This window comes from Epinephelus moara, chromosome 20 (assembly GCF_006386435.1).
Source record: "Epinephelus moara isolate mb chromosome 20, YSFRI_EMoa_1.0, whole genome shotgun sequence".
NCBI lineage: Eukaryota > Metazoa > Chordata > Actinopteri > Perciformes > Serranidae > Epinephelus > Epinephelus moara.
In genome coordinates, this window is record NC_065525.1 from 6,788,463 (window position 1) to 6,811,971 (window position 23,509).

The 23,509-nt window shown below is 41.7% G+C and overlaps 2 protein-coding genes across 3 annotated transcripts in view; one reads left to right on the forward strand and one right to left on the reverse strand.

The window, feature by feature from the left end:
- mapk8ip1a (mitogen-activated protein kinase 8 interacting protein 1a) overlaps nucleotides 1-23,509 on the reverse strand; it is a 51,292-nt gene that overhangs the window by 14,212 nt on the left and 13,571 nt on the right. For both annotated transcript variants that reach the window (XM_050073559.1, XM_050073558.1), the window contains 7 exons: nucleotides 11,997-12,072; nucleotides 7,150-7,701; nucleotides 5,123-5,707; nucleotides 2,646-2,903; nucleotides 1,086-1,161; nucleotides 829-995; nucleotides 607-710 (listed from right to left, as the gene is read on the reverse strand). In XM_050073559.1, coding sequence (XP_049929516.1) covers nucleotides 607-710; nucleotides 829-995; nucleotides 1,086-1,161; nucleotides 2,646-2,903; nucleotides 5,123-5,707; nucleotides 7,150-7,701; nucleotides 11,997-12,072 — 1,818 coding nt within the window. The remainder of the gene's footprint in view (nucleotides 1-606; nucleotides 711-828; nucleotides 996-1,085; nucleotides 1,162-2,645; nucleotides 2,904-5,122; nucleotides 5,708-7,149; nucleotides 7,702-11,996; nucleotides 12,073-23,509) is intronic.
- LOC126408160 (myb-related transcription factor, partner of profilin-like) lies at nucleotides 15,096-20,935 on the forward strand. The gene is made up of 4 exons (XM_050073560.1): nucleotides 15,096-15,668; nucleotides 15,839-15,981; nucleotides 16,027-16,307; nucleotides 16,484-20,935. Exons 1-4 carry the CDS (start codon nucleotides 15,275-15,277, stop codon nucleotides 16,524-16,526), a joined length of 861 nt encoding a protein of 286 aa, XP_049929517.1. The 5' UTR covers nucleotides 15,096-15,274; the 3' UTR covers nucleotides 16,527-20,935.

The window sequence follows — 23,509 nt, forward strand, 5'->3', positions numbered from 1 at the left end:
ACGAGATCGCGAGTACAAGCAGCCGAAATGAGTTTCCTCCGTAGGGTGGCTGGGCTCAGCCTTAGAGATAGGGTGAGGAGCTCGGACATCCGGGAGGGACTCGGAGTAGAGCCGCTGCTCCTCCACATCGAGAGGAGCCAGTTGAGGTGGTTCGGGCATCTGGTAAGGATGCCTCCCGGACGCCTCCCTTGGGAGGTGTTTCGGGCATGTCCAAATGGGAGGAGACCTCGGGGCCGCCCCAGGACACGCTGGAGGGATTACATCGCCCGGCTGGCCTGGGAACGCCTCGGGGTTCCCTCGGAAGAGCTGACGGAGGTGACTGGGGAGAAGACTGTCTGGGCTTCTTTGCTGAGGCTGCTGCCCCCGCGACCCGGACCCGGATAAGCGGAGGACGACGAGTACGAGTATGAACAGTGTTTTAAGAGACAGTAAGTATTATTAATATTATACTTGGAAATATTAGAATTTAAAACATAACCCCATTTCCTGCAACTAGCTTTTAAATGGTTGTTATACCATGCAATGATCACCAGTTATTTAGCATTATACCACTGATAATCAGCTTTCATGTTGCAGTTCTGCTGCACAGTGTCTGTACTTGTGTACCTTTTGCATCGCAGCACATAGCATGTCATTGCCTTTGTGGATGGGGACCTGAACTGAACCCAGGAATCGCACCAGGAACTGATCTGTCCAGCCATCTTTCTGGACTGTGAGAGGAAAGAAGAACAAACATAAGAAAATACATCTTTAATTATGAAATGTTGTTGATGATGGTGGTATTCTGTTTTTACATTTCAGTATTTTTTTTTTTTTTTTGCAGTGTACCTTGGTTAATATCTTTGGCCACCTTGACAGCATAGAAGGCAGGGAAGATGCCGGTAGCGCCAGTCCTCATGTTGTAACCCTGACACCACAGGTCCTCAGACTGGTTCAGTATTAACACTGGGTCATCTGACTCTAGGTACAGCTCATCTTCATGACGAGGGACAAACCTAAAACAGCCATACAAATTTATAGATTTCAGTCTGATGTGTTTATTTGTACATGTCACAATTAGTTTGTGTATGTTCATATGTATTAACCTGTAGGCAGCTCTGTGGCTCTGTTCTCTCTCCACTCCATTCAAAACACAGGAGAACACACCAAAAGACCCAGCACCTGAATGAGACAGCATTATGTTATACTCACAATCAGAGACTGCATGTAAAGATGACAATTCCCCAAGTTCCCCAGTGAAGCCACAACATCTTGATCACCCCCTGGTGTCTGGCTGCTGCATAGGTCATAAACCCTGCCTCCTCCATGTTATCAGATGGGACATGACATGGCATCTTTAGGAAGTTTTTATCACACTGATATATATTCAAGTGTTCATTTTTCTGGTTAGTTCATCAATCATCAGTTTACAGTTTGTATTTTGTGTCATATCATCCTTTCATGAAAAGACACAAAAGTAAAGTGATTAAATTTTGACTTGACTGGAAACCCACATGGCCTCAACCATGGAAAAGCTTAAAGCTCCTTTGCATAGGATTTGGAAATTGATGAAAAAAAAAAGATAAAATGAACTTTGACAACTCCTTACAATAGTGTGAGAAAGATTCTGAGGCTCACGTTAATGCACACTACTCCTTCCATCACTTCAACTTGGGGACACTGAGAATGAGAGGACTGAAAGCCACACATAAGCCCTTTTTTACACAGAGATAGTGCAATAGAGCTTCCCTTGTCTCTTTAAGTCCCTAATTCATGCCGCCTTTGCATTTTTACAGAGAACCAAACGGCAGCATGTGTGTGAGGAAGGAAGCAAAAAGGGCGTGATAAAAACCCATGTCTGCTGCGCTTTACAAACAATAACAATGGCATAACATGGCAATAACAATCATTTACAGTTACTTCCAGCTACTGTGCCAGCTACTACTCGTACCGCCCATGATCCTGTCCCGTCCATTAGACATCTTTTCGGCACTGTTATTACCTCCAATGCCGTCTTGAAGGCAAGACAACTCTGTCCTCCCATTCCGTGACTGTACATTTTATACAGAATGACTAGGTGGCATAACAGTGTGAAATTCCTGCCTTAACGAGGCGGTGTTAAGGGGGATATAGACTATATCCTCTGGGAACAGCACTGGGCTTTGAAGCCAATTTGACATAGTGACTAAAACGTGAAATTACAACTTCTGGGTTGGCTATGTGATGCAGTGGGGCCCAAAAAATATTTTTGGTCCAATAACATTTTGACAGTCTAGAAGAACTGCACAATTAAACTATTTATCCCCATTTAAGTTAGCAGAGGGCTAAACCTGGTTTAAGTTCCTAGAGTGCTAGCTTTATGGGCCCAATGAAGTGGAAGACCTGGGTAATTTTATACCCGTAAATTTGAACTTTGGCTTTATGCGCCACTGAGCAACTTTCATAGGAATAAAGAGGGCACTGCCTTAAATGCTGTATCCAGTTCTCTTTATACATCAATGTCTATGAGACTACACCATTTTTCAAAACAGAGATTGTCTTATTTTCTCCAAACAAAAACTGATACCATCAGAATGATATGAAAAATGCTGTAACCTCATACAAATTCAACACAGAATGACTTTCTAAGTACACACTTGAGTGTTACTAATGGGGGATATACAAACCTGTGGCGCTGTAATGACTGCTCTTGTTGGGAAACAGGTTGAGGAACTTCTTACTCCTGGAAGCTGCGGCCCTTTCTCCATTAGACTCTTCTTCCTCTGAAGTTGTAGTTGATGTTACCTTTGACTGCTTACAGATCCTTGCCACAACTTCCCTCCGTCTCTTTATTTCCTCCTCCCTCCTCCTTTTCAAATCCTCTTCCCTCCACTTCTTCTTCTCCTCCTCCTCCTTTCTTCTCTTTTCCTCTTCTTTCCTCCTGTCTTTGAGCAGAAAACAAGAAAAGTTAAACTACTAGCAGCAAGACACAAGAACAAAGGCACTGTGCAAAAAGATAGCGTATGTTTGATTTCAATTTAAGACAGTCTTCTGTCCTTGAGCTACACCTGCACAATCATTCAGTAAATGTTTGGTGCTCCTTCTGTTCAGTGGTTTTCCAGTACTGGGCCCTCTAATCTTTTGTCGTTTTATGTTTCAACTTAATAACATGACTCAGAGACATTGTACCTATTTCTGTTGATATGCAGATGACACACAGCTCTACATACAAATCACAAACCTTGTTAAGATCACTTAAACATGAATTCTCAAGGCCTGTCCCAAAATGCACATCTCAAAATGTATCATTGCACCTTACAGGACAAATTAAAACAGTGAAAGCACCAACTGATCTTGCAAGCTTTTTTCATCTGCTTGTATGTGCAGTATATAATAGTTATACAATATGTTAGTTTTTGTATGTAGGTATTTATGTATGTAAGTATGTAGGTACACTGAGAGCCACTGGAAACCAGAGTCAAATTCCTTGTGTGTCCAAACACACTTGGCCAATAAAGCTGATTGTGATTCTTGGTTCTGACGCAGCTTGCTATACTATTACAGCTCTTTCTTAAAAACAGTGAATTGCTCAGCTTTGCAGTGTGACTGCACTCACAGCAGGGTTTCTGATGTTACAGAGATTAATTGGTAATTTAGGACATCCTTTAATTGGATCCACAAACTGAAAATTAAGCTGAAATTGCGGTATGAAAGAGGGTATTTTTCTCTTTTGTTGCTAAAATTGACTTGTTGTTGCTATGGGAATGTTGGATGTATTTCATATCCCCGTGAGCCTTCCCAAATGTTTATGCTATTGTTGTTGTGTACCATGAAACATTAAAGTTTATCACACATTTTAAAGGTACACTCCCTGATATTTATTGCACTGCTGAGTGTAAGAATAAAACCAGGTGATGTACTTTTAAAGGTCCTGAAAATGTGTTTTCCTAATTAGCCTCTTGTCATGACCAATTGGGTCCTACATAAACACACATTTTTCAGCCACAGTTGGAGCAGTTTGGGTTGATATAGATAATATTTTCTCTCAGTCACTGTCTGACAGTCTGTCCTTCTGTTCTACTCTTGGTTTCAAGCTGAACATTTCAGCGCCTGCTGGGAAGACCACCATAAAATCTGATATGGGAAATCAGGGGCCCTAGAAGACAGTTCCTAATAATGTGGTTGACCCCTTGACATTTTCCTCTAACTAATCATTGATATTATATGTTATTATATAATTAAGCAATTTCCACTTTAAAATAAGCCCAGCCCAGTCGCCAGAAGAAAATGCTGGCATTATATATTTCTGCAAACCAAATTCAGCATACATTACATTATTACGTTACATATGCGTCGGTTCCCCAAGGGACACAGTATATGAGCCAACTGTCATGGGAAGGTGGAGGGGATGGTGGATGGGGTGACACCTGAGCAAGACACCTACCAAGCTGCAGGCCACTGTTCAAAACAGGTTGATTTTTAGCCAGTTATGGCCACATTTCCAGTGGCTTTTTAGCCAACAAACATTGGTGTTTTTTAGCAACCAGTCTCTGTGTCTCCACCAGGGATAGCACCACAAAAGGTGGTTGATTTTCTCTCATTTCCTGCTGAAATAGTACCACCAAAAGTGGGTATTTTAAACCAAAACATGACCTTTCCCTAACCATAACCAGGTGTTTTTGTGCCAAAGTGTAACCACACATTAACCACAGCACTGTTGAAACATAAAAAAACATAAAGTTTCAAAGTATCTCCTTCATAATACCATACAAATGTAATGTAACCCTGGTATGCAGAAACATAGATTCCAACATTTAATCTGTTGATTGGGTCGAGCACATTCGTGCTTCCCAGAAGATAATCCATTTATTTATCATCAGGACGAAATGCCAGTTTTGTACACAAGATGTCTCATTAATCAATAAGCAGATTATCATGAACTTTGCTGAGAACATTCATACTTCCCAAGGGATAAACCCTTTCATTTAATTGATCACCCTTGAACCTTTCTTTGGAGCCACCCTCAGGAAAGGTTTTTAGCACTCCAAAAGAGCTATCTGTATCTTGCCTCTAGACTTTTAGCCACTGTTGTACCAACTCATGATACTGCTTTCTGACAAAAGTGAGCTCAGCCATGTTAAAAATGAATCTGAATTATCATTACCTTGCTTCTTTGCTTCTTCTGTCCTCTTCCTCTCCTCCTCATACTCTGGGTCTTCCTCCTCATTTGCTGACTGATAGACCGTCTCTGCATCGCTGTCATCATTGTGCTCCTTGTAACCATGAAAGCAGTCCTTGAGGCTGCCCAGCTCCAATTGAGCATGTTCATCGACCACCAGAGTGTATTTAACAGAGTCATAATTTAACCCTGCTGTAGCCTCACTCTTTGGTACAGTCTGAGCAGCTGCACAATCTCCCTGAGTGACAGAGTTGGTGCCTTCCACCTCAGTATTATTATCACATTTCCCTCTTCCTGTATCAACCTCTGACTTGGTACAGTCCATCTCTGCTTTTTCATTATTTGCAAGGCAGTGTGTTGGACCATTCTGGACATTAACACAGGGAGTGGGATCTCCCTCCCCCTCTTCTTCGCTGATGTCAGGGTTGGTTCGGTGGGATAGAGAGGGATGCAGGGGCCCTGGTGGGGGACCTTCTGTGTCTGAGCTGAGGGACATTCTGTTTGACCCCCCTTCGCTACTGGACCGCGAGAGAATAGGGGGGTTGTCCTGGGTCCTGTCATGGTTTTGGCCTAAGAACACAAAATATGGGCAGTGGTTAGATTTAAGGAGTAACAGAGAAATTTTCAGACTGCTTGCAAAAGCATGAACCACTTTACATGTTTTACAAACCTTAAACTTGTTAACATGTATGATTAGATTAAATAAACCTTCCCTGGAAAAGTGATGTTGTACCATGATAAAGATATTAAAAAGAGCAACTAGTAGGCCTGCTGTTTAGCAATATACAACCAGAAATCTCCCAGTATTACTCAGGGTCTTTATTTTGCCCTTAAGCAAGGCACTTAACCCCTCAGGTTCAGGTACAGATGCTGAATGGCCAGTAGTCATAGACTGTGGCTGTAATCACAGTTGGACTTTTTTCAGGCCAGTGTGAATACTATTATTATATTCTGTCTTTCTGTTTGTGTCAGTGTGACTACTAGATCTTAAAGGCTGCACCAATTTTGCACCAGTTACCAACTACACGTGTTCCCTCAGCTGTACAAAGCACTGCAGGCAGTTTTGGATCACTGTTCTGGCCAAAAACTCCATCAACCTCAAGCTTAATGTGAGGTTGGCCACATAGTGGCACATTAAGCAGCTAAAGGGCCAGATATTTGCCTCAGGAGTTGGTGAATATTAAAAACACACATGAAAGAAAAGTGAACGTTCGACTTTCATCAGGTTCATTTATTTAATTTATTAGGTTGAGCATATTCATGCTTCCCCTAGGATGAACCATTTTCATTTTGGACATTTAATGAGTTTTAGTCTGGCACTATCATCCAGACAAAATGCCACTTTTGCACATGAGATGTCTTATAACCTAATGGGCAGATTACCATGAAATTAACTAAGAACATTCATGCCTCCAAAGGGATTAATTTAATGAACTTAGCCCATGAACTTTTATCCCAGGACAATGTTTTTAGCCCCACTACTGTCAGGTTTTTAGACAACCAAAGTATCAAACAAGCTCTCTGTATCTTAGCTAGCATACAATTCAGCAATTACTTAAATAAAATTCATGTGCTAATCAACAACTAGCCTATTTCCTTGTTCTGTTTTAAGAATGCAAATAAAAGAATTGGTACTAAGGGACTATGACAAAAATAACTGGGGTGGGAAAGGAGGCTCAAGCTTGTGATTCACTTAGCACATTTTACTTAACTGTAGTGCTTATCATTCAGAATTAAGGCAAAAGTGAAAATGTAAAGTGCTCTTTGTTAGAGATCATGTTAAATCACTACTGGCATTATAATGTCTGTCATTATCATGGCTACTGTTTGACTGTTGTAGGACTGCTGTCACCTGCATAGAAAATCACACCTTTATAACCCATGGTACACATTAATTCTTTTTGATGTAAAGTTTTTTGATCAGTTTTTCAAAAAAAAAAAAAAAATCTCACAAGGGACTTAAGTAAAGGTTACAACAGTCACCTCCATGCGCTCTAAGGGTGGTTCATTACCTTGGTCTTGGGTCTTGTCCTGGTTTCTTGGTGCTACGGGTGTGCGTGGAACCACCATGGCTGTCAGATAAACTTCCTGGTTCGACAGTATGTTATTTGGCTTGAATCCCCCTCCTTTGTTAACCCCTTTAGCACCTACTTTTCCTTTCCCATCAGCCCCCCGGCTTTTCAGTCCATTTGCTTCCCTTGGCCTCTGATGTCCATTTCTTTCTTTCTCCTTCCCATCACATAGTCTTCCTGCTCTTCTTTCTTCCTTCCCTGCTGTCACTCCATCCTTTCCTCTGATGTCCCCCAGGCTCCTTTCTCTCATCGCTGTTGCTCCTCTCCCTGCTCTCCTTTGACTCCTCAGTGTGCTGGAGGACTGTGTGTGTGTGACCCCTGACACCTGTCTTTCCCGCAGTCGAGCGCGTGTGTCTGCGGTGGTGGCAGCAGCCTGAGTGTTGGCTCTGCTGTTTGTTCCATTGGCTGTGGGGGGTTTGGGGGCCGGGCGGCGCGTGCTGTGCCGAACTTTGTCCTCCGCTTTTGGTTGGGTATCTGGTGGTGTTAGATCCCCTTAACACACACACACACACACACACACACACACACACACACACACACACACACACACAAAAAAAACATCAGATTATGTATTAGGCAACCAGATGTATACAGAGGGATTATCAAAGTAAGCAGCTTGTCCTGGATAAATAACAGTTACGAGAACAATCACACGTTCATTTCAAATAATTCAAGAACATATTTACTTCATTCTTGAGGATCTGTCGTCACTCTTGTACTGTCATGCCAGGACATCCCTGTTGCAGCTAGAAAAGGTGGGCTGAATTTGAATTACTTTATATACTGCTGGGTAGCATAACATATGATGATATATTATAATTGATAAGTTGGTATATACATTGTATTACTTATACTTAATTATAAGGCAGTCACCTATCTTTTACTCTCTTGAGGAGAGTAAGGTCACCTATCTTAAAAGATATGGACTGTCTTATAATTAATGTTTTTTTTTTGTATTGTTCTTTATATTGTAATATTAGGGTAAAAAGGCACTTGTAATGATTTTTTTCCTGTTTACATTCTCTCAGTGCAGGAGATGTGTTGGGATGTGGTATTTCAATTAAATTGAACTGCAGTCATTTATATGATTGCCTCCTTTTTATTCTCTATTAAAACGACACAGGAACAACCAACTCCATAGTGTATGACAACCGACCCCACGATGGTGATGGCTGTCACAAGTGCACAGGACATATTTGACAATCCATATCTTTTGAACAGAATAAGCTTTAGGAGAGGTCACTCCATTCCTACCTGACACTTCAGGCTTCCATTACACATTAAAACGGAATCTATTAAGTGTGACAGCCACTTCCATTCCCCCGAGTGGAGTAAAAGTATTAAGTCACATAAAATAGAAATACTCAACTCAGTACCTAAAATTGTACTTACAGTGGCATGCAAAAGTTTGGCCACTACTGGGTACCCCAAGACATTTGAGCTCTCAGACAACTTTTACCAGGGTCTCCAGGGCTTGTTCACAGTCATTGTTAGGAAAGGCCAGGTGATGCAGATTTCAAAGCTTTTTAAATACTCTGACTCCTGAAACCTTGTCAACAATCAGCAGCCATGGGCTCCTCTAAACAGCTGCCTAGCACTCTGAAAATTAAAATTGCTGATGCCCACAAAGCAGGAGAATACTATAAGAAGAAAACAAAGTGTTTTCAGGTAGCTGTTTCCTCAGTTTGTAATGTAATTAAGAAATGGCAGTTAACAGGAACTGTGGAGGTCAAGCTGAGGTCTGGAAGACTGAGAAAACTTTCCGAGAGAGCTGCTGGTAGGATTGTTGAAAGGCAAATCAAAACTCCTGTTTGACTGCAAAAGACCTGCAGGAAGATTTATCAGACTCTGGATTGGTGGTGCTTGTGTTGCAGCCAGTGGCACAGGGAACATTTCACAGGTAGAGGGAAGAATGGATTCAGTTAAATTCCAGCAAATTCTGGAAGCAAACATCACAGCATTTGTAAAAAAAAAAAAAAAAAAAAAAAGAAAAGTTGAAGATGAGGGAAGGATGGCTTCTACAACAGGACAATGATCCTAAACACACCTCGAAATCCACAATGGACTACCTCAAGAGGCACAAGCTGAAGGTTTTGCCATGGCCCTCACAGTCCCCCGACCTAAACATCATTACAAATATGTGGATAGACCTCAGAAGAGCAGTGAATCGGGGCGTTGGTGGCTTAGTGGTAGAGCAGGCACCCCATGTACAAGGCTGTTGCTGCAGCGGCCCGGGTTTGACTCCAGCCTGTGGCCCATTGCTGCATGTCTCTCCCTCTCTCTCTCTCTCTCTCTCTCTCTCCCCCTTTCACACTTCACTATCCTATCAATTAAAGGCTAAAAAATGCCCTAAAAATATATATCTTTTAAAAGAGCAGCGCATGCAAGACAGTCAAAGAATCTCAAAGAGCTAAAAGCCTTTTGCAGTAAGAATGGGCGAAAATGGACAGACAAGAGGTGTGTAGAAATTATAATACTTGCCAAAGGGGGTGCTACTAAGTACTGACCATGCAGGGTGCTCAAACTTTTGCTTCAGGACCTTTTCCCCTTTCCTTATATTGAAACTGTAAAAGATTGACATTAAAAGTAATCTTGCTTAAAATATTTTATTTTAAGAAATGTGTCTTTACTTTTTTAACTTTGGAAATCAGGTCACCTTTTACTTGTTTGCTGTTCACAGTAAACAGAAATTTTGACCAAGTGTGCCAAAACTTTTGCATGCCACTGTAAGTAATGTACCTGAGCATATGTATTTAGTCAGATTCCAACACTAAGTAAAGCAAACCAAAGATCCTCAGACGCATTGAGATAACATTTTCTGAATGTGAAATTGCCCTCAGAATTCTTCTGACCATCATGGTGACTGTGGCACTGGGAGAGTGCAGCTTTTCAAAGTCTCAGGACAAACTGTGTGGGCTTGCTATTCCATCCATTGGAAAGGATGCTGCATCCAAGATGAATTACACAGATCTGACTGCTGAGTTTACTGCCAAGAAAGCAAGGAGAGTGACAGGATTTAATAGCGCTGCCAAAGTAAAATGTGCCAACATGATGGTCAGAAAACTTTCCTGAGAGTTGTTCTTTTAAAGTAAAAGTGATTAAATGAGACTACAGGAATGATTTTAAATTCTGTGAAAATTTATAAAGGGTATCTATATGCCTTTAATTCTCTAGGTGTTTCACTGTATTTGTAGTGGACAAATCAAATTTTTATCCATCTTAATATTGTTATAGCTTTTAAGACGTTCTTGTTATTGTCATTCTTCTTCCTTACTTTCTACCACAAAATCTGTCTACCCATACATGAAAATAAAACAAACCCTCCATATAATTCCAATCCTACATCAAAGTTCCTCACCTAAAATTGTGGGCTCATAGTCCCGATGGTAGCAACCATCTAAAGTTTAAAAAAGTTAAAGTTAAACTTTGGAAGGTCATAACAAAGCAGTCAGATATGCTATGTCTTGGCAACCTTTCACCAAGATTTTTTAGATTCTTTGACCTGGCAGGATTATATTCATCACTTGTTCATCACCTATCTCCTCACACATTTTTAGCTTAATTGACACCATATTCACTACACAGCATCTTCAGACTGTCCTACACATGATTCAGATTTTTGAAATATCAAAAATTGAGCCCACAGTGCATCTAAATGTTTTTATGTAAATACTATTGTAAACGGCTGCAAATTCTCACTAAATAAATTTCCAGTGTTCATGAAAAACATACAAAATTTTGATGTCATGGTGGAGGTAGTTTGACAAATGTCAGAAGTGTCAGTAGGAGTCAATAGAAATAAAAGCATCTTAATCATCAGTTTGCCACTTATGAAGCAATCAGTCTTTGCAAAAAAACAAACAAATTAAAGGCATTTCTGTGTTGTCTAGATTCATTCATTCATTTTCCGTAACCGCTTATCCTGTTGGGGGTCACGGGGGCTGGAACCCACCCTGGGTTCAAACCCTCTTGCTGTAAGGTGACAATGCTGTCTGCTGCACCAATGTGCTGCAAATACAATATATTACCAACAACAAAAGGACATAACTATGAAAATAACAATGTCAGAGAAATGCATAATTTTACTGTGGTGAATATATGTTAGAATCTACCTTGTATGTAGTTTTAAATTTTACCACATACATTGCAAAGTAGCAACAACAGCAGATCTCTCTGGGTTGACCACTAAACTAACTTGGTGCATGGCGTTTCATTTTATATGTGCAAGAGGGTCAGTGTTCAGGGATTAATGTTATGAAACAGTAGTATGTCCCGACTGTGTGCATACTGCATCCAACCCCATGAACTTTTATAGAGCAGCTGCAGTACCCACTAAAATTAAAAAAGAAAATATGTGATTCGGAACACACCCATGATTTTTTTTTTTTTAAGATATTTTTTTTTGGCATTTTTGCCTTTAATTGATAGGAAAGCTGAGTGTGAAAGGGGGAGAGAGAGAAAGAGAGGGAATGACATGCAGCAAAGGGCCACAGGCTGGAGTCGAACCCGGGCCGCTGCGGCAACAGCCTTGTACATGGGGCACCTGCTCTATCCACTAAGCAACCGACACCCCACACCCATGATTTCTAAAGTATTTTTAATGTAATAAGTTTTCATTAGCCATGGTCTGGGCAGTCCTGCTGACAGACCCTCCTGTATTTTGTCTGTCCTATTTTCATCTTTCTGCTCTTCCTCCTTCTCCTTCCTTCTCAAGATGCCCAGCCCTGACTCACTGCTGCAGCAGCTATACTTGCTTTAGTTTTTCCAAACTCATTCAGTGTCCATACCTGTAATATGTGGGGAGGAGGAGCGGGAGTCCTTCCAGCTGTCCTTCTTGCCTAAAGAGTTGTTGTTGATGGAGTCCTGGATAGAGTCAAAGAAACAGAGTGTAAGAGCAGAAAACAAAAATACATGACTGGGTTGATCACACACACACACACACACACACACACACACACACCAAGTATCTATCTATCTATCTATCTATCTATCTATCTATCTATCTATCTATTTATCTATCTATCTATCTGTCCCCAAATATATCTCCCTCTCTTTGCCAGTAAGAGGAATCAGCATCTACCAGTAAGTATGCGACGGTGCAGACTCGACGTCATAGGGACCACGCAGAACGCTGACTCACTTACTGACATCCCATCGTGCATCTGCTTTCCCTGTTGCAAACCCCATCCTGTTACTATGGTCACCGTGTGTGTGTCTGTGTGTGTGTGTGTGAGAGAGAGAGAGAGAGAGAGAGAGAGGGAGAGAGAGAGAGAGAAGGAGGACCTGAATATCCCTCTCTTTGTTAAGTACATCTCTCTCTCTCTATGATGACATCTTCCTTCAGACTTGCATTACATGAGCACTATATGGTGAATTCAATGTGCAGTCAGAAATGTAATGGAGCCAATTTCATTATTAACAACAGTCATAATGCAATTTATCATTTTCTGATGCTCAGAACTGTCTGTGAAGGAAAATGGTTGGCCTGTTAGTTAATTAACCGGCTACAACTACTTTCTGTAAAGGCAGTTTCCCAAACCTCTACTGACCCATACAACATTTTCATTTTTATCCCAGAAATCTCATCAGCAGATCAAAAAGTTGATGAGTTTACTTGTCACTATACAGGGCATACGCTGAGTTACCACTTTCTTCATTTTTGTGGTGAGATTGTACTGGAATTCCATGGTCCTTTCAGAGTTAGTGTACGTGTTGTATTGGATTACATGGAACAGTATCTCCTGTCTACATATGATGGGTGAAAAACAAACTCGAATGCTTTCATTCAACTAGTTCAAGTACTTCTGCATCAGACTGACTGGCCTTACACAATTAATGTTAAACATGCAGAGTACTGATTACTAGTGGACAGGGGGAGTCGACATTTCGACCGTATAGTCTGAACATGATAGTGTGCAAATGTAGCTGTGAATGTGTTGGATTGTGTGAATGGATAATCTGTTCTTATTTTACTGTCGCTTTGCAGTGATTGAAGTTCATTTTATCACCTTGTGCTTTTGCACTATGAGGAACCATCACATGGGGCCAATGAAGCAGTATGAATGAGTACTGAATTTAATTACACTGAGACAGAGAGGGGATAATGAGAAGTGATGATAAGAGCTGGTAAAAGGAAGAAAGAGATTAGAGAGAGTTCCAGGGTCAAGAGAAAGTGGAGGAGAAGAAACACAAAGAGCCAGAGGAAGAACAGCTCAGTCACCAGAAGAAAATGTTGGCATTGTACATTTCTGCAAACCATTGATACATTACATTTGTATGTTTTATACATAGCATATCAACATCGAGCTGATTTTGTCATCAGGAGGTGGAGTGGATGGTGAATGGCATGACATCTAAGCGAGATGGCTGCCAGGCTGCAGACCAACAACTTGTTTGAGACCAACAAACAGAAACAGTAGTTGTCTTTTGGTGATGCTTCAAGGCGTCTTTACTGGTGTTTTAGCTACGGGATCTGGGCATTTTTCACATCACATTGGGGTTTTTCCCTGCAGCATTTCAGCCACTGAATCTAAGTGTTTTTCATGGACCAGTACAGTGTTCCCTGCGCTGTTTGAGGCACTAAATCTGGGCGTTTTTCACAGACACATCACAGTGTTCCCCTGCTGCGTGTTAGCCACCCAATGTGGGCATTTTTTACAGACACATTGTGGCATTTCCCTGTGGCTTACCCCAGTGCTGTTTTAGTCACTGAACCTCAGAGTTATTCAAAAGCCCCCTCCCTGCATTTCCCGCAGCTTTTGTGCCATAACCAAGTGGTTTTTGTGCCTAAACCCAAACACACCTTCATCACAGCTTGTTGAGAAACACAGAGTTTCAACATGTCCACTGTTAAATAATGTACAATATAACATATCTGTGATTTGCAAAAATGTACAATGTCAATGGTTTTTCTTTTGTAACTGGGTTGAGATAGAAATATTCAGAGAGAGCTGGGTAATGGTTAATGTCCAGCTTGACTCAGAAAGTGGACATGAATTTTTTTAAACCATGCCACTACCATGATACCACCTATATGTGATGGCGATGTCGGCCTGTTGGTTGGTTAATTGGTCAGTACACCACTTTTGTCCTGACTGTAATATCTAAACACCCACTGACTTTTCCTCTTGTGACATTTGCTGTGGAGTGAAATATCTTGACAACGACTGGATCATTTTGTGATCCTCTGACTTTTCCTCTAGTGCCAAGAATGTTCAAAACTTGCATAATATATTGAATCTGTGAAATCTCTCCACATCATGGATTGGCTTAAAATTTTGCATGAACAGTCATAGTTCCCAGTTGAAGCATCCTACAGACTTAAATGACCCCCTAACTTTCCCTCCAGCATCACCACAAGGTTGACATTCAACATGCTATCACTGTCACTGTAAGCATGTTACCATGCTAATGTGACCATTTTGCACAAATTAGGTAATTGTGGTACTGGAAACATGGCTGCAGGGAAGTGGGGGGAAAAGTTCTGAAGAACATCTCAAACAATAGTAAGAGGAAACTAGTAACTAATGTTGCTAAATAAACGTAGTGGAATTAAATCTGCAATATTGGCTTCCAAAATATAGCCTAGTGGATTTTAAGTAGAAAGTGGCATAAAATAGAAATACTCAAGTAAAGTACAGTGCTTGAGTAAATGTACTTAATTACATTCTTGCATGATTTGCAGGGAGCAAAAGGGCAGACAGGTTTAGCAAAATGACAAATTTATATTTGTCATTTTGTTCCTCGCTGAAGCAGGCGCCCCCCCCCCCCCCCCCNTCCATCCTCAAATCGTCTCTCGCACACACTGGATCGGGTAATAACAGCTGTTTTCTGTTTACGTCGCACACTGTGACGTCATACAATGGAGACGAGACCACACATGTCCACACATGACTGCTGACTGTATGCCTGCTGCGCTTCGCAGCACTTCGTTGGCAGTGTGGTCCTAACTGTGAATTAGTCATGGGTGTGTTTTAGGCGTATCATTCAATAAGCCAATCAGAGTGTCACCTCTCATTCCCTTTAAAAGAGGCGCGATTGGAGCGCATGGCGGAGAGCTAGTTAGATGGCGGGCCTACCAACTGGAAAGAGTGAGCGTTTTACAGCTGAGGAGACGGATCTCCTCGTGCGGGAGGTGAAGGCCCGTCAGAACCAGATCTACGGGGACAGCAGACAGGCACCCAAGCTCCCCGAGGTAAAGCAGGCGTGGGAAGAAGTGGCGGCGATCGTTTCCTCGTCTTCTGGTATCACCAGAACCGTGACACAATGCCGCAAACGGTATAATGATGTCAGAAGACGGGGGAAACAGAGGGTCGCCGCCCACCGACACCAGCAGCATGCCACAGGAGGAGGCCCACCCAACACCACCGACGATCTGACGCCAGCGGAGGACATCGCCGCCTCTACCCTGAGTGTGGAGAGCATTGAGGGCTTTGGGGGACTACAGGTTGGCGTCCAAGGTAATGCAATAATCACTCAGTGTGTACAAACCATGCAGGCTTCTTGAGAAATGTATTGATTTCACATTAACACACACAACAGACATTCAATGAATCAACCAAACTTTATTTACATAGCACATTTCATAGCTACATTTTGTTTTTAAAACGAACCCATCATCTTCATGCAGCTCCGCTGGCTGATGATCCAGGGGCTGGACCCAGCTGCCAGGAGCAGGCGGCTGTTGTGGGGGAGGAGGAGACCGCACCTGCACCTCCGACGAGACGGAGACGGAGGCAGCTCGCCCGGTCTGAGGACCACCCATTCGTGGAGGTCCAGCGAGGAGGCTTCACCATGCTCGAGCGGGAACTGGGTGAGGTCCAGCGAGGAGGCTTCACCATGCTCGAGCGGGAACTGGGTGGCCTCAGGCGGAGTGTTGGGCGCCTAAACACCCGCCTGAGCCGTGTTGAAGGCCTGCTGCGGCCCCTTGGTCGCATAGCCGATAGTTTGGACAGGCTCGCTGGAGCAGCTGAGCGCCTGCTTCAGCGAGGAACACCGCCAGATTCTCCTCCTCCTCCTCCTCCTCCTCCGATCAGCGTCAGCAGCACGTTGGATGACGCTTCTGAGAAAGGCAGGGCTCAGTCGAAACTGTCAAGCAGGTAAAGAAACATCTCCTTAACTCTTGTCTGAAGAAAAGAAACTGAACATTTCTTTAAAATGGTTGTGTTCAGTCATAGCGTCACAGGTATGGTATGGAAACCTGATCACTAATACAAGAAGGATCTTACTAAATATCTGTGGAATATTATTCAAACCTGTTTTCATCATATAACAGAGCACAGCTGTCAGGACTGCCGCGGAGCTCCCCAAGGTGCTGATCCTGCAGCTAGGACCTGTTCAGCGTTTTCTCCCCCACCCACGTTTGTTAATTGTTTTCACTTGTTTCCTAGAACTGTGTTCTGCCTCTTATTTGCATGTGTGTCCTCTCTACACTCAGATAACAATATAATATAATGTAGCCTAGTATAACATGTTAAAACAAATGCAATGTGTGGGCTTTGGTTTTCAATCAAAAAAATCAGTTTGCTTACCAGGCTACAGATGACGCAGCTCTTCTGCCAGCTGATCTCTCCTTGCCCGTGCCGCTGCTGGCGTATTTGGGTTAATTGGCAAAGGCACATGCAGTTCAGCCTCACGCCTTCTTAAGTCCTGTACTGTGTCCTCATTTTGATCCAAGAGACATCCATGGCATATGGCAATGTTATGCAACACACAACATGCCACGAAGAATTCTCCGACCTTCTGAGGGCTGTATTGTAATGTACCACCTGACTTATCCAAACATCTGAAGCACATTTTTAGCATTCCAAACGTTCGTTCTATTACACTGCATGCTTTTGTGTGTTTTCGGTTGAACGACAATGCACGCAGTGTTGTAGGCATGATATACGGTGTAATCATCCATGTCTTTAATGGATAGCCGTTGTCCCCTAACCCCTCCAGGGGGGGATCCCCCTGGAAGACTGCATGACAGAGTTGGCTAGTATGAAGGAGTCATGGCTTGACCCAGGATAATTAGCGAATACATGTATAACTTTACAGGCTGCATCGCAGATCACCTGGACATTTATGGAATGGGTTCCCTTATGGTTGATGTAAATCACAGCATTCTGTGTTGGGGCCCGTAGTTGCACATGGGTCCAATCAATTGCACCCAGGACCCCAGGGAACCCAAACCTCACCCAGAACTCCTGTTTAACTCGATTTTGGCTGTCAGGTGTCATGGGGAACTGAATAAATTCACTGGCATGTCGGAGTAGGCCTGATGTGACTGCATGTATGGCCGAACTTATGGCAGGTTGGGATATGCCTCCAATTGAACTCAGCGGATGCTGAAATGACCCACTTGCAAAGAAATATAGCGCAGCAGTGACTTTTACAGCAACAGGGAGGGTATAGGGAGTGTTGGAATGCGTCTCCAGATCAGCTGACAGGAGATGGCATATTTCCGTCACAGCCTGGCGAGAGAGACGAACTTGTTTTTTTGTTTGTTTGTTTTTAAAGATATTTTTCTGGGCATTTTTGCCTTTAGTTGACAGGATTAATTACAGTCTAGCGTGAAAGGGGGAGAGAGAGAGGGAGTGACATGCAGCAAAGGGCCACAGGCCGGACTCGAACCTTGGGCTGCTGCGGCAACAGCTTTGTACATGGGGCGCCCGCTCTATCCACTAAGCCACTGACGCCCCAACAGACTTGTTTAACAGCGAAATACTGCGCTGTTGACTTTAGACCAGGTTTTTGTTGGTCACTGGCGCATTTGCTTTTTATGTCATCTAACTAGCAACACGCCATGACTGCGCCTGACCACTCCTCATTTTTAGACCAACACACCCAGAGAAGCGCAAGTTCATTTGCTAGTTAGACGACGAGGACGCAGGGCATGAAAATGACAACTGCGCCTGCATCTAAATAGCAATGACACTTGCAACATGGATTATGCGCCCTCCGCCGTCCACTTTAGACCATCTAAATAGGGCCCTTAGAGTTGGTTTGAGATTCACCAGGCGTCTTTCTTTGTTGCTCCGACCAGCTGTTTTAGTATAAAGGGCAAGGAAGTCTGCGTATGTGGTTGGGTTACACAAAATCTGGACTTTCACAGGAGACTGCAGTTTGTGTCCTGTGTGAAAGTCAACCAAGTTATTTTAGTATCAACATAGCATAGAATGCAAGTATGTCTAGCATACTGTGCTAGTGACGTATGCCACGTAATGTTACGTCAGTGATTAACATATTTATTTTACACTAAATATAATAATGTAAATAATAATACTGCATTTAACAAGTATAAAAGTGCATTCATACTTGTGTGTCAGCTCTATGCAGAGCCTACGTTGTAGCCTATGCTGTAGCCTACACACGCAAATTGGCTTCATTATAATTTGCAGGATTCACAGACAAAACACTTGTCTTTTGCTGGCCACATTCCCCACAAATACAACATGCTAATGCTATTAGCACAATCCTATGGAATTTTACATTGTATAAATTAGCCTAGCCGCTAATGAAGTTTTCCTCTACTCATATGAAGCCAAGAAAAACAGCAACATTTAACAAAGGTAACGTTACAAAATTCGGCTCCATTACAGCTCAATAGGTTCACCAACAAAACAACTGTCTTTTACTAAACATGTTTTCCAAACAAATACAACATGCTAACATTATTAGCACAAGCCTATGGCATTTCATATTGTATAAATTAGCCTAGCAACTAGCGGAGATTTCCTCTACTCATATGAAGCCAGGATAAATCTCCCACAAGACTTAAAATGCTATTTTGTGGGGGCTTTATTGTCTTCACCATTAATTGTTTCTTATCTATGAAATAAAAGTAAATTAAAGGTTTGTTTCCAGAGAAATGGCTCTCAGCTTACAAAAATAGACAGGAGGTCTGCCTTGCCATGATGTGTAGTTACATTTCTGGGGAGATGCATGTCAGACTACGGTGTAGTCTCTGCGTTGGCGCAGCATGTTCTAAATATTGAAGGACGATGTGTCCCCAGCATCCCCTCAAAAATCTTTGCCTATGAATGAAGGGTTGAGTTGATCTGACAGGGCTGTGGGGGTACATCTGACAAAAAACACTGCAGTACTGTGTACATTGCACCAACAACCTCCTCACAGGTCTCACAGTCATCAACATGTTACCTAAACATTGGCAAACAAGTTGGAGACAAATCCAAACAGATTTAACTATAGCATATAGAAATCTTTATTTAGCCTGTCCAGAAACCAGACTCCTCCCCTTCAAAGTGAATTTGAAATGACTTTCGGACAGACATAACAAATCAATGTGGCTGCCTGTGATGCTGAATGCACCACCTCCTCTCTCACCCTGTTAACAGCAGTAAAGAGTGTGGAGGCAGCCAGTCGCCCAGAGGCTACAGAATGCTGCTTTATTTATTATTAGATTACTTATTTGAAAGTGGTTCCCTTCCTGGGCCTCAGCCGTGTGGTCCATCATCTGTAACAACCTCCTCCTCATCATCACAACATGCCTTCAAAACCTCCATGCACACTGGAGGATAAGGGAAAGGGCATGTGTCAAAAAGCATCGCACCAAACTGCAATGCATGTCAAACTCACATTCCCTTTTTCACCATGTCTGCTTATTGTGTGTCTACAGGGTTGGAATTTTCCACAGCAAAGCAAAGTCAGTATCAATGTTCATATCTCAGATTTCAGCATGTGAATGCACCATTGCTAAAATGAGTTTGCATATACAGCTGCTCTACTATGTAGAGATAGGACAGTTTAAACAAGAATAAAGATGGGTGAATTGTCTTAATTAGCATATTCTATCATGTTTGTTTAATCCATAATAATAGTGATCAAAGGGTACAGATGACACTGGCCCAAGGCCATGGGGGCCCATGCAAAGGTCAATGGTTGACCCTTAAATGGAATCAAGTAGCAACGATTTACTTACTGACTTATATCACTGACTGCTATATGCTAAATACAGTTTTGTTATCATTTAAACACATTTTAAATTGTACTTTGATAGCCCACCTCCTGCAGTTATTGTGAAAATGTTATGTCCAGTTTCGACTGTACCAGGTATGACAACCAGAAGCCGAATGTGGCAAAGGTGAGGTGCCAGGCAGACAGGCAAATGAAACCTGCTGTAATGGGCTCAGTTTTAAAGCTAGAGTGAATATGCTGGTATCATATGAAAACAGACGACCTAAGGCATCCATTGGTACTAACTGGAGATGCACAGTATTGGATTTTTTGCCAACATCCAATATGCTGATATACAACAACTCATTTAGCTAAAAACCGATACTGATACTGATATCGATATCAATATCAATTATCAATATCAATATATCGATATATTATGGAAAATTATGCAACTTGATTCCCCGAATCCTCTGACTGAATATACCTCTTGTATGCTTGTACCCCGGTTTATCCTTATTTCTATATGTATTTTCATTCATGTAGGCCTACTTATGTAATACCCTTGTTTAACACCATGTAGCCTATTTGTGTTTGCATTGTGTAGCATTGTTATTTCATTGTCTGATTTATATGCATTGATAAAGAAAATTTCCTTTAAAATTCGAAAAGCTCCGAGGACAATAATAATTCACAGCCTTTTGTTTTCGCAGGGTGTTGTTTTACTTTGTGGTGTTTTAAGGAATTTGTAAAACAGCCCTGACAAAGACCTGCAGTGGTTGAAACATGTTGGCTCTTTTAATGATTTAGCCATTACAATAAAGGCTTTTTAATACTTCCTTCTTTGTTTTCTATATTTTGGAGTATCTGGATTGCCTTCCTGTGTATCTTGTTGTTTCCTGTCCTTCATGAGCACCTGACACAAGGTTTTGATCTACGTTTGATCATACAGAGCAACCAGTTTGATTCACACTTATGACAATGGACAGAGGATTTATTTATAACACTTTTATCAGAGTAAATGGTGATCGCCACTAAAGTTAATCCTGGTCTGGGGCTGTTGACACTACCGGTTACAATTGCATAAGTTAACACAATATAAACACTGGATTTGGAAACTGTGATAGCTCAAATGTGAATGTATTTGTTCACTCATGAGATAATCTCGTGAATCAAGACCTTGCAGTAATTTTCTAAATCAATGTTTGATTTTACTTTTCTCTAATTATTCCTCGCAGGGCATATTTTTCATTTCTGTTTTGTTTACAGGTAAAAGGAGGAATATAACTGTCACAGTCTTATTTGAAAGGAAAAAATGCTCTGTGTTTTGAAATACCTGAACTTGACCTTTTATTTTTTGTAATCATATTGATTATATGCATACAAAACAGAGCACGGCCTGGATGGGTCTATAACAATAACACTGGATTTATAAATAGTTGGTAGAGACTCTTATCTTTGTCACTACAAGGCAATTGGCCAAGAGCTTATTTAAAACTGTCCATGTTGGTATTAGAACTGAGGGTGGGAGGTGGTGGTGGTAAGTGGGTGGGGATGAAGATTTTGTCCCCCTGTTCATAATTACTAATGGCTGGCCTGCTGAGACGTGGATTTAACACTAATATCCTGCTTATTAATTTAGGACTATTTGCACACATCTGTATATCTTAATAAGAGGTGTACTCAACATCGAAAACAGCACAAACAGCAGCACACCTCACAGCTCCGTGCCTCCTCCCTCACACACACTAATTTTAGAACTCACAATTAGCTGATTAATTCGCAAGTAACAGTTAATGCACACACACACGCAGAGTCAGTGAGAGTCAGGGCTTACAGTCATATACTAGGTTAAGTAATAGTGAGTGTTTTAAGTCTAATCCAGCTCCTGTAGAGAGTCCAGCTGGCACACAGCACAGAATGATGAGAACACAGATTGCAGCAGCCAATCACACTGCTAGTCATATACAGCTAGTTTGATTATTAGATGCAATGTGTCGTGGCGTAATGACATGTGGACTGAGATCAATACACACTGGCTGTTCATTAACCTCTTCCAGGGAGAGTTTTTTTCCCCAAAGATAACTTCTGTCATTGAAGGTAGTTTTTATCATGCTGCCGTATGTTCAAGTGTTTGTTTTTCTGATACGTTTGGTTTTAATTAGCTGTTTAATGCTATAGAAATTGGATTTTACATTATGACATGCCAAATGTGTGATCGGTGGGCTCGCATTCAGTGGCGCTGCTCACGATTGGTTGGACGGTTGTATGGGCAGGAAACTTGATACCATTGAGATTGCTACTGCGCAAAACTCTGGCTCCAAATGATGTCACCAGAGCAAGATGGCAGCAGCCTATCTGAGATATTTTAGCTTCACTTCTGTAAAGTGGGGGTAAGTGGAGATGCATCGTCCATCTTTATATGGGGCATTCTACCAATTGTGTGCAAAGTGCTGTCCCTTAACAAAAAACCAACACAAATAATACAATTGAGTATTTAGACATAGATATTTACAAAGATTATGTTATGACCTATTTAAACCCAGGACATTAAATGTGATAAGCTAAATATATACAAAATCACCATTTATAGGGTACTTTCTATTGGGAAGTAGCTGTCCCCAACCCTGACCTCTAAAATTCAATTCATGTAAATAACACATAAAACATTAATAATTTTTAAATAAGGAAACTATGCACTATGCACTACCGAAACACAAGAGTTTTAATGCACTCGTTGAGTCTTGATTTTAGCCACACCCCTGAATTTTTGAGAAGGGGGGTAGTACTGCACCCCCGTCTCAGATGGCTGCATGGTAAGTCGCTGACTCCCATCATTTTTAAAATAAAGTCTGAAAATCAGTGTGTAACTTTTAAAACTGTCACTACCAAACACACGTTCTCTTCAATTATGTAAAAATTTGGGGGGTTTATGCAAAATATGATGTTTTTCTGTGTGAACAACTCTTCAAACATGTGCTTGTTAGCCATGTGACTGCTAGCATTCTTTAGTTATCCTGAAAAATAGCTAGGAATGTCACTACCGAAACCAATGGTAAAGTTTTCGGTAGTGACATGATCATTTCGGTAGTGACAAAATGGAATGGTCAGTAGTTAAACCCCATAATTTTGTGGTCCAAAGTCTTGCTCTGCTCTACTCTATACTCTGCTCTTCTCTACTCTAGTCTGTTTTACTCTATTCTTCTCTAATCTGCACTGCTCTGTTCTGCCCTACTATACTCTACTTTGCTCTACTCTGCTCTGCTCTGCTCTACTTTGATCTACTCTGCTCTGTTCTACTCTGCTCTACTTTGCTCTACTATACTATACGCTACTCTACTCTGCTCTACTATACTCTACTCTACTATGCTCGCTCTACTATATTCTGCTCTGCTCTACT

Bases quoted from the DNA above. Each gene is read 5' to 3' on its own strand.
- LOC126408160 (XM_050073560.1), top strand. From the start codon at position 15,275: ATGGCGGGCCTACCAACTGGAAAGAGTGAGCGTTTTACAGCTGAGGAG. The intron at 15,669-15,838 runs GTAATGCAATAA...ATCTTCATGCAG, and splicing joins ACTACAGGTTGGCGTCCAAG to CTCCGCTGGCTGATGATCCA. The intron at 16,308-16,483 runs GTAAAGAAACAT...ATCATATAACAG, and splicing joins CAGTCGAAACTGTCAAGCAG to AGCACAGCTGTCAGGACTGC.